Here is an 11,014-nt window from a genome sequence, read left to right as displayed (position 1 = left end):
ATTTACACCAAAATAAATTAGTAAATGAAAAAGCAGCTTTAACCTTAAATAGTTAACGGTACAAACAATGGTCATATAAAATTGGTGAAAGTTTCTAAAGAAACGATTATAAGTTCTTCTTTGGGCTTAGGAATGTTAATTCGAAGGCCGCATATTGTAAAGTTTTGCGCCATCAATAAGATGTATGAGTACACGTATTCTCGCTACCGCCCGTACTTGAAATCGTACACGTGGGTTTCATTAAAGGTAATTTAGCTTTCACAAAAAACACATACAACTTCCCTATTTATAACTTAAAAAGGTCTACGTAATAATTGTAACAGTGCTATAACTTTTCGGGATGATTATTATTAGTTTAATATACATAAGAAAATACGTTGTTAATAATAACGATAATAAAGATCTAGTAAAATCGTTATTTAGAAATCGCCATGACCTAGCCTTTCGATGAATGACGTCATCACAAGCCTCGTATCGCTTCAAAGTAGATGATAAATAACTATTCAATAAATTGCAGATTACATTACATTGTTATTATATTAATGCTTTAAGAATGTTATACTAATTCGTTAAATGAGTACCATTTCTATCTCGACTCTTCTATTTACAACATAACGTTTTTGTGACTTAATGTTATTTTGTACGTAAAACATTTCTAAAACAACGTTTATCAATACATACTTAGTATAAAACAAAGTCGCTTACCGCTGTCTGTCCCTAAGTATGCTTATATCTATGTATGATTTTGATGCAGTTTCTTTTAATAGTGTTTCGAGAGGTAGGTTTTTGTATATAATAAACGAACAATATAGCAATAATTTTATACACTGATAATTTTAGAAGTTTTGTAATATGATGTCGTAAATAAACAAATTCTGTAGTATATTTAGTATAAGTATTTCACCCATGTAATGCCGAGGCGGGTCGCTCGTTACATAGTATAAAACAAAGTCGTTTACCGCTATCTTTTCCTTTGTATGCTTAGATCTTTAAAATTACGCAACAGATTTTGATGCGGTTTTTTTAATAGATAGACTGATTGTAGAAGAAAGTTTTTGTATATAATACATGGACAGTTAATCAACACTGATAATTTTAGAAGTTTCTAATGTGATGTAGTACATAAACTTCAACTTCAAAATTGTGTAGTATATTTAGTATCAGTATAGCATCTGATCGAAGCCGGGACGGGTCGCTAGTTTTGTTTAAATTATTGTATTCCATTAAAGGGGAAACAAGACGTTATATGATCGCTGTAATGCGATATACTTAATGTATTGTGCAAAATATTTTTGTATTTAATTACAAGTGCTACAATTTTTAATCTATTTAATTTTAATAAAATTTTATAATATTATTGTTGCACATTAAATTCAAGTGTCCTAGACAAATTAATCGTATAAAAAGTTCCTAGAGTCGCTAATGATATGACATATGACACGCACAAAATATTCAGTTCGACTCAATTGATATTACAAGCATCACCGATGAAAAGTCGTCGCGTATAATCAATATATCCTCTATCAAGTATTCAACATTCAAAGTGTATCTGTATCCACCTGGAGTTTTTCAAGATACAGAATTTAAAATTAAGTGAACATTCTAGAATGAATTTATCATATATTTTAATATCTGATATCATTTCAATTGAATACCAAATAAATTTCTTTCGCTCAACGCTCGAACATAAATTCAGTCGACTGTAGTCGGGCCACGTGACCAGTGGAGTTTGTAAATGTGTCGGATCAGTAGTCTAGTCCTGACAATTTCGTGACATCATCTCGTCAAGTACATTAAATATAGCTGAGAAGTAAGGTTAGTCTATTTATGTATTTAATGAACAACTTTACTCCATGTTTATAAAGCCGATAGTATATTTATAGAATGCATACCGAACTATGCGTCACGTTCACGTGCGAGCTGTATACTTTAAGTTGGCAGTACTGTTCCTCACGAACAAGATTTGAAAGGTTACGCTTAATGACATTGAAGATTGCATAGATCAAATGTTATCGAACTGTTGATAAAATTTGATACGTTTCGATTGTATCAGATGTCCTTATAAAAAGGTTTTTTGATATTAATTTAGTGATGATAGATATATTTTATTCGTTTTATTTGTCACAACTATGTAATTTATTTGCGATCGTTCTGATTACGTTACATTTAAATATTATATATATTTCGTCTACACGGTATTGTATTGAATTTTTCCGAAAAAATAAACCGAAAGTACGCCAGTATAGATAGCATTCGCTAACTACATCTTAAGTCGTTACTAATCAAAAAGAAACGTAACTCGTTTAAGACTTTATAATGTATTTAATAAAAAAGTAATTAACTGCGAAATCGAATAACGTTTTATTTTTTTATTACAATACGTATTTAAAACCAATTCGAGTACGTACCTAGATATAATTATGTTTTGCTTTAGTATTATTAAATAAGCAGTGTTACGTTATGTTGATTAAATGAACGCATAAAGAATAAGATAAGAAAGAAAAATACACCTGCGTTTGTTATTTGGCGATGACAAAGTCTACATCTATACATATAATAAAATTGAATCGTATGTTTGTAATATTATAACAACCGCTTTTTATTAAATCCATAATATTTTTGTATACATGGTACATACTACATACAACAAAATAACATATCTACAATTTTTGTCTGTCTGTTCCGGCTCTGGAACGGCTATACCGATTTTGACGGGACTTCCATTGACAGAAAGCTGATGTAATAAGGAGTAAGCTTATGCTACAGCAATAGCTTTTTTAAATTGAATTCAATAGCGCGCAAAGTCGCGAACACAGATAGTGTATATACAAATTTGTAGATTAATTAATCGCAAATGGATAACATAGTTAAATCACAAAGTCTGCTTTTTACAGATTTGTTATTGATATCAATCGAGCATTAGTCGAGTTTTTTATATTTATAAGTGTATTAGTGTCACCTTTTTAGTAAAGACTACACTTTAAAGTAAGTAACTAAGTCTGTAAAGTTTAAACAATCGTTAAAAATAAAAATACGTGAGAACGAATATTTGAATCGAGACAATTAAAATTAAAATACTGTTAATGCATATTATTTTTTATAAGGGAAGTGTATCGTGTACATTCGTGTACATTAACAATATCTTAAATATTTAATAAAAAAAATGTTTATTTTAGGTATGGATTATATCTACTTGTGGCTCGGTACATTCCTACTAGGATTTTGGGTAATTAAGAAGATTAACCAATGGAAAAATCTACCACCTGGGCCCTGGGGACTTCCGATCATCGGATATTTGCCTTTTTTAGACCGTAAACAACCACATTTAACTCTTACTGATCTGGCCAAGCAGTATGGGCCAGTGTATGGAATTCAAATGGGCAGCATCTATACCGTAGTAATTTCTGATCATAAATTAATAAGAGAAGCCTTTTCCAAAGAAGTGTTCTCAGGCCGCGCGCCATTATATTTGACGCATGGGATTATGAAAGGAAATGGTAAATTTCTAAACGTGTTTTTGTGAATTAATAGAAAAATGTGTCAGAGAGAAGTTTAATAAAAATATGATGACAGGAATTATTTGTGCTGAAGGAGCTCTGTGGAAGGATCAACGGAAACTGATTTCCACTTGGCTCAAGAGTTTCGGGATGAGCAAGCACAGCATGGCTCGTGACAAACTGGAAACACGGATAGCATCTGGAGTTCATGAGCTGATACAAGTATTTTACTTTTATTTTTTTCGTGTTAAATGAGCATTTAGGGGTACACTCGATGCTTAGTGTACCGCTTACTTTTTTTTTGTTTTTTTTAGTATCTACAAAGCATTCTTCTTTCTTTAAGTGTTCAGAACTATTTCATTTATATTATTTCATAATAATATCATTACATAGTATAAATGAAGTCGATAACCGCTGTCTGTACCTTTTTTTTATTGTATAGGTTGGCGGACGAGCATATGGGCCACCTGATGGAAAGTGGTCACCATCACCCATAGACAATGATGCTGTACGATATATTACCTTACATCGTCAATATGCCACCAACCTTGGGAACTAAGATGTTATGTCCCTTGTGCCTGTAGTTACACTGGCTCACTCATCCTTCAAACCGGAACACAACAATACTGAGTACTGTTATTTGGCGGTAGAATGATTGATGAGTGGGTAGTACCTACCCAGACGGGCTTGCACAAAGCCCTACCACCAAGTAAGTACCTATGTATGCTTAGATCTTTAAAATTATACAACGGATTTTGAAGCAGTATATTTTAATAGACAGATAGAGAGATTCAAGAGACAAGGTTATATGTATAAGACGTGCACAATATAGCAGAGACTGAAAAACTGTACACATTGTACAGTATATTTAGTATCAGCATTGTAATCGTGACGTGGGACGCTAGTTTAAATAAATTGGAAGTACACAATTAAGTAAAAAATAAAGTTTTAGACATACCTGTACAATTTTTATCGATGATGATAACCGAAGCCTGTGCAGTATTCTTCAGAAACTACCTGTTGTTTTGTGACTGATAAAAAATTGTACTAACGGTCACTCATTGTTGATTAAAATATTTGAAGGTGAAGCCACGGTTGAAACTAGTACATAATAAATTCTGCATCATTCGTTCAAATACTTATTTCCTTTGAAGGTTTAATTCATGTAAAAACGAAACGTGCCAGACACTAGTCTGATTTCGGTGTTAAGGGTTCTGTGAGATGTTATAGATGAAAATAACATTGCAAAAGTATTACGGCGTACTTTAATTTTATACTTCAGTCACAGAAGCGATAAATGTAACCGAATATTACAAAAAATACTTCAAATATATTATGTAGTCCATTCGTCGTATCTTCGTTGTGACTTAAGTTAAAATACCTTTATAGACACAGTTACATAACTCAGGATCTGTTACAATCCAGCAGAACCCTAAAAGTTATATTTTTATAGGTAACAAAAACCGTCATTAATTCTTGAAAGTGACCTTTTAATGGCACTGACAAATGTTACCGAGATTCGAGCAAAAAACGCGAGTTATGTTTTTTGTTAAGCGCTCGGGAGGCGCTGTTCACCATTCATAACATTTGATTCCTTTTTGCATTAAATATACATTTGCTTAGAATAGTAAAGTGAATTTTATTTAAATATTTTTTCTATTTTAGAATGTCAAAGAATCTTCTGGATCCGTGGTTGATCTATCTAATATGATCACACATTCGCTTGGGAACGTTGTCAACGATATAATATTTGGATTTAAATATCCATTAGGTGATAAAACTTGGATTTGGTTTAGAAATATTCAAGAAGAAGGATGTCACGAAATGGGTGTAGCCGGTGTTGTCAACTTTTTGCCATTTGTTCGGTAAATATCTCTTAAAAGTACGTATACAATGAGACTATATTTGAAATTCACCATGTGCATTATTTTACAGGTTAATATATCCATCTATTCAGAAAACTATCGAAGTATTAGTTCGTGGTCAAGCGCAAACACACAGACTCTACGCTAGTATCATATCCAGGCGCCGACAAATGCTTGGCTTGGAGAAGCCTAAAAAAGCTGAATATGCAGAACATGCAGATTTATTCAACGAACACCCCGAGGGTTTTATCAAATGCGTCAAATATAGCAAACATGCATCTAGTACGGAGACTCACTTTTTTGACCCAAAAGTCCTTATAGCTTCTGAGGATGAATGCATTTTAGATAACTTTTTGCTAGAGCAAAAAGAAAGGTATGAAAAGGGCGACGAAAGTGCAAATTTTATGACTGATGAACAGCTGCATTATCTTTTAGCCGATATGTTTGGAGCTGGTCTTGATACTACTTCAACCACGCTCAAGTGGTTTTTGTTGTATATGGCCTTGTATCAAGATGAACAAGTATGTACTCCAGCTTTTTATATAAAATAATGTCTGTTAAAGGTTGTTAATAAAATATATATGTTTTTTACTAGGATTGTGTACGCAAAGAAATTTTATCCGTATATCCGGAAGAATGTCAGGTGGATTTTTCAAAATTACCTTATCTTATGGCTTCAATTTGCGAAACTCAACGCATACGGTCCATTGTACCCGTGGGTATTCCTCATGGATGCTTACAAGTAAGTAACCACTTAGTTTCTGAGATCCTCTGATACCCGTCAAAATAATTATTCTGAACGTAAATTTGTCGCATGTGCAAAGAGAACATATGTATGTATTCCTGATTAGGATTATGTAGAACCAGAAAATGATTATGTTCAGGTGTTAATGCCTTTATATGGTTCCTGAATCGTGCTGTTCCTATTTACTACCGATTGTCAAATCTTGCTAGAAGACCTCACTGCTTAAAATAAAATATTTACAACGGCGATTACAATCAATATTGTATTATTTTTCAGGACACGTTTTTAGGAAATTATCGAATTCCAAAAGGAGCAATGGTGGTTCCGCTCCAATGGGCTATTCACATGGACCCTAACGTTTGGGATAATCCAAATGAATTTAAGCCGAGCCGATGGATTGATGTTGATGGAAATTTACTGAAGCCACCCGAATTTATACCTTTTCAAACTGGTAATATTTGAATTTGTCACCGAGTACTATTACATTAGGGTTGTGAACGATTAAAATGGTGCATTATTTTCTCTTTAAGATGATCGTATGGTGTTCTTGTGAAAAAATGTGAAAGCTTTGTCATAAACGATCTAATTATATCTGAGTTAATAAATTGTTTATCTTCAATAGAAGCTCATTTTTTTAGGTAAGCGAATGTGTCCTGGAGATGAACTTTCTCGTATGCTATCTGCTGGACTGGTAGCGCGCCTCCTTCGCTCATTTCGTATCAAATTAGCCTCCAAGCCTCCAACGGACGAAGAAATGCAAGGAAGTGTTGGTGTCACTCTATCAGCTCCCCACACCTTATTCATTTGTGAAGCTATTTAAAAGTTCCTAATATTATATAGATTCTAAACTCTTGCCATATACCCATTATTTGTAGGTGGTAGAAATATTGTCATGACAATTTAATTTGGTTTTATTAAATTATATTTTTTTACTTTTTGAAGAAATGTGTTTTATTTGTATATGATGGGAAAGATGAAGGTAATAGGATGATAAATGATTTGTTAAGATAAATAAAAGTAATGTGTGTAAGAAATTATTATTGTTTATTTTAAAATACAATTTGTAATTCAGTAAAAATAATGCAATATTTACAAAGCGAGGGTCAAAGATGGTACAATCCATTGTTTTTATTTTATGCAGGGCAACTTTGTTGCTAACAATGTCCTTTGAAATATATAAAAAACACTATTTCAATCGTCATTAAGTTATGTATTTTAAGAATATACTTATAGCGACAAATGTTACCGCTCTTAGACTAGTTGCTGGTTTCTACTCTACCATGGAATGTTACTTAGTATATTACTCATGATAGGTACATATTTAACTAGAAATGTAAAAATGAACACTTACATACCTTAAAGAAATACTACTTTACTCACACATGAGATCACACTCAACAGAAAACACTCGCAAGTGGTACCTACGAATAAATAACGTTTTACAATATACATATATTTTGGTATAGGAAACTAGAGCTTAAGATGTCAGTGAACTAACTACATTTTAATACGAAACTGCTTCATTCGATGTATACGATTCACAACGATCTCATAGATCGAAAATCTATACATAATACTGAAGTTATAAGATAACAATTTACAATCTCAACGATGGGAATTTCAGTAGACCTAAAGTTAAAGTTCGGTTTAATATTTTATTGAACACTTTATGCACAGCCTCGACATTCGCCGTAGCGATATCGTTACTTACTAATAACTAAATTAATTTGTCATCGATGCGCTCTAAAACGAGTGATCATGGAATACTGGTGGGTATGTTGTGGCAATGCAAGCGATGCGCTCAGTGCGCGCCGACATGGCGTAAGTGCGGGTGGTCGTGGAGGACTACGGCGGGTGGAGCGGGCGGCGCGCGCGGCACGAACCTCACGCGGAAGTTTTCCGGCGCGATCGTCGCACCGACGGTACCTTCAAGGGACGGTGGTGGAGCACCATCCTCTGTTTGTACGTCGAACTGATGCATCATACTCGAGAAGAACATAAACATTTCCATACGAGCTAAAACATCACCCAAACACATTCGTCGTCCAACTCCGAAAGGCATGAAATATTCAGGCCTCTTAATTTTTCCGCTGTCATCTATGAATCTGCTTGGGTTAAACTTGTTTGGTTCGTCCCACAAGTTTGGGTCCATGTGAACGCAGTTAATAAGAGGCACGACCTGGGAGCCCGCTGGAATTCTGTAGCCGTTGAGGTGAACATCTCTGTAAAAAATATTTGTTGTTAGTTTTTTTTTTCTATTTGAATAGGTATTATAACTGAATGTGAACGTAAATTTATGAATAAATTTAAAGTTATTATTATTACTCACTTTGTAGGCGAATGTGTCGTTGCAAGAGGGACAATACTCGACATCCGTAAGGTCTCAAGTATCGTTGTTTCTGTGTAAGGAAGGTTGGGCATGTCTTCGATAGTAGGCAAGCGCTCGCGACCGATAACTGAATCTAGTTCTTCTTGTACACGCCTCTTTACATCAGGGTTTCTTAGCATAAAAACAATCATCCACAGTAATGAAGATTTAATTGTTTCCATGCCCGCGGAAAACAGATCCCCAAGAATTTGTTTGAGTTGTAATTCTGGAAAGAAATATTTTTCTTCGTAACACAGTTTTTTGTTAAGAGAAATTAAAGAAAAAACCATCATTGGAAATAAAACGCTTACCATTATCTCTTCCTTCGAATAATTCGCCTTCTTTGCCCTCGATTTTAGCTTTTTCTATTTCAACTAAATAAACATCAATAAGATCTCTGACGTTATTGATATCAAGAGTACTGCGATGTTCATCAATCAAAGTTTGATAGAAAGCAAACATTTCTTCGCGGTTTTTTGCTACCTTTTCTTGAATTAAAGCTTTACCGGGAAGATACTGTAAGAATTTTGGAACATTATAGCTTTTACTTCAAACAAAAAATAAAGTTAATTTATCAATAACGACTTAAAATTTTTCCTTACATTGTAGAGTGGGATATATTCTCCGTAGTGAATTTCTCCGAACAGTCTCATGCCTTCTTCAATTAAGTGATTGAGTCTCGCAAAGCGCGCATCTCCGTGGCTAAAGCGAACTGACATAGTGATACCGCAGATCACATTAGATATGCCAAGAGCCAGAAGCGGGTTCGCATCTAGCGGCTCGCCGTCTGCACGTTGTAGGTTCGCTATTAGCTCATTAACTTCATTCTGATGATAAAAAGATTTTGTTAGTATACAAAAAATTGTAACGCCACTAATTTGTTTTTATTTAATTTTATTCGATTACCTACCTTAATTCTAGCTTCCATAATTTTTTTTCCATTGCCCATGTAAGTCATGCCAAACTCACGCAGTTTTTCGTGTAAGAATCGACGTTGACTTTTCCAGAGGCGGCCCTCGCTATTGATGATACCTGTACAGAGGGAGGAAGTGAGAACTACGTATGTGGGCGGTGCCTTCGGCTGCGGGCGGGCTGACGGGACGTCCCTATGCGCATGTGCTTATAAACCATATAAAAGTAAATTTGTAGAAATTATTATTTTTATTATATTAAAAATGTACATTTATGATAATTTTATGTTTAGTATATTTTTTTTAATTATTTGAAATATTTTTTTTACAATTTAAACTTTTATTTTTAGCAATATTATATTACTAGGGATAAGTTATTATTATGAGTGGGATAGTGAGTATCACCCACTGATAATTATTCTACAGCTAAATATTAATACTTCTTAATGTTTTGTTCCGTTTCAAACTGTAGGTGAGCCACAGAAACAAGCACAAGAAAAATTACATCTTAGATCATATGGTGGTTGGTGACAAATTGGTGTAAATAATAAGTAATTTATACTTTTTATGGCGTCTATAGATGAAGTGACCTCTAGTCATCAGTCAATCGATAGCCCATATTGCTCAACTACTATTCTAAAGATTTTAATAAAAATATAAATTTACCTAATCCGTCCAATATGTGCATCAACGGAGTGCTAGGGCGACCGGTGAACTCCTCTCGCCGGAATGCTTCTCGAATTAACTTGTAATCACTCAACACAACCATAAGCTGGTTTCCGAGACGAGCGGAGAACAGTGCACCATAGTTTCTAGCGAGCTCCAAAAACGTTTTATGACGAACTCCAAGGAACGGCAGGTAACCGACGACGGGTGGACTCCATGGCCCGGGCGGCAGTTTACGGATTTCACGCACTAAATTTATTAGTCGCATCGCCAAAAATGTCGCGCCAACGGTCAGCAACAGTGGCAATGTAGTACGCGAAGAACAGTAGCTCACCACTTGCCACAGACCCCACAAGAGTTTAGAGTTCGACAGCATTGTTATCATTATGAAACAAATTATTTTTTATTTATTTATAATCAGCTAAGCATAACATTAGTGCGCGGAGTATTAATCGCGACGGTGCGGTGTCCTGAACACTATAATCGTATACCGCGTGCGACTGTTGTCTGCGCACTGGCGCGGCGCTGGCGTGGCCTTGCGAATAAATACGCGCGGGTGGCGCGCGCGCAGGTTCGTCCCACCGGCACTCCTCTCTCCGCGGCTTTTCCGATGGCCGGTCTGCTACGAAATGCGTAGCACTCATGCCGTAGACGTACTTTTGATTTCAGATATAGTAGAAATGCTTTTTTCATCAGTTTACAATTTTAAACTTTATAAAACATAAGACTAACATTTTTCATATTGTTGTCATAAAAATATAAAAATTCAGTGAAATTTTACATTGATGCGAGCGCAAGCTAGAACTGATTTAAAGTTGTAAGCAGGCGTCAAATTTGGCGAGGGGTGAGAGGGGCCATCGAGGTCGCTCGGGTGTGCATGCAGATGATAAGATTAACGAATTGCGTAAGTTGGTGCGAAACAAGGTGATGGCGGGTCGACGACTCACGCTAAAAAGCCTTGG

The 11,014-nt window shown here is 34.9% G+C and overlaps 2 protein-coding genes across 2 annotated transcripts; one reads left to right on the top strand and one right to left on the bottom strand.

Moving 5' to 3' along the window:
• The first annotated feature begins 1,609 nt into the window (after nt 1-1,609).
• Nucleotides 1,610-6,984, top strand: LOC124533841 (cytochrome P450 306a1). Its single transcript, XM_047109378.1, has 8 exons — nt 1,610-1,815; nt 3,177-3,497; nt 3,574-3,719; nt 5,163-5,362; nt 5,433-5,883; nt 5,958-6,104; nt 6,384-6,558; nt 6,746-6,984. Exons 2-8 carry the CDS (start codon nt 3,179-3,181, stop codon nt 6,925-6,927), a joined length of 1,620 nt encoding a protein of 539 aa, XP_046965334.1. The 5' UTR covers nt 1,610-1,815; nt 3,177-3,178; the 3' UTR covers nt 6,928-6,984.
• A 150-nt stretch (nt 6,985-7,134) lies between these two features.
• LOC124533692 (cytochrome P450 18a1) lies at nt 7,135-10,676 on the bottom strand. The gene is made up of 6 exons (XM_047109136.1): nt 10,053-10,676; nt 9,386-9,507; nt 9,078-9,302; nt 8,787-8,991; nt 8,437-8,701; nt 7,135-8,329 (listed from the first exon to the last, which is right to left on the bottom strand). Exons 1-6 carry the CDS (start codon nt 10,435-10,437, stop codon nt 7,909-7,911), a joined length of 1,623 nt encoding a protein of 540 aa, XP_046965092.1. The 5' UTR covers nt 10,438-10,676; the 3' UTR covers nt 7,135-7,908.
• Nucleotides 10,677-11,014: the final 338 nt, after the last annotated feature.

The sequence above is a fragment of the Vanessa cardui genome, chromosome 11, assembly GCF_905220365.1.
Source record: "Vanessa cardui chromosome 11, ilVanCard2.1, whole genome shotgun sequence".
Lineage (NCBI taxonomy): Eukaryota > Metazoa > Arthropoda > Insecta > Lepidoptera > Nymphalidae > Vanessa > Vanessa cardui.
This window is presented reverse-complemented; position numbering and strand designations above follow the sequence as displayed.

Excerpts from the sequence above, each read along its gene's own strand:
- LOC124533692 (XM_047109136.1), bottom strand. The coding sequence starts at position 10,437 with ATGATAACAATGCTGTCGAACTCTAAACTCTTGTGGGGTCTGTGGCAA. Across the intron at positions 9,303-9,385 it reads TTATGGAAGCTAGAATTAAG|AATGAAGTTAATGAGCTAAT; the intron begins GTAGGTAATCGA and ends TTTTATCATCAG. Across the intron at positions 8,992-9,077 it reads AATATATCCCACTCTACAAT|TATCTTCCCGGTAAAGCTTT; the intron begins GTAAGGAAAAAT and ends AAATTCTTACAG.
- LOC124533841 (XM_047109378.1), top strand. The coding sequence starts at position 3,179 with ATGGATTATATCTACTTGTGGCTCGGTACATTCCTACTAGGATTTTGG. Across the intron at positions 5,884-5,957 it reads CCTTGTATCAAGATGAACAA|GATTGTGTACGCAAAGAAAT; the intron begins GTATGTACTCCA and ends GTTTTTTACTAG. Across the intron at positions 6,559-6,745 it reads ATTTATACCTTTTCAAACTG|GTAAGCGAATGTGTCCTGGA; the intron begins GTAATATTTGAA and ends TCATTTTTTTAG.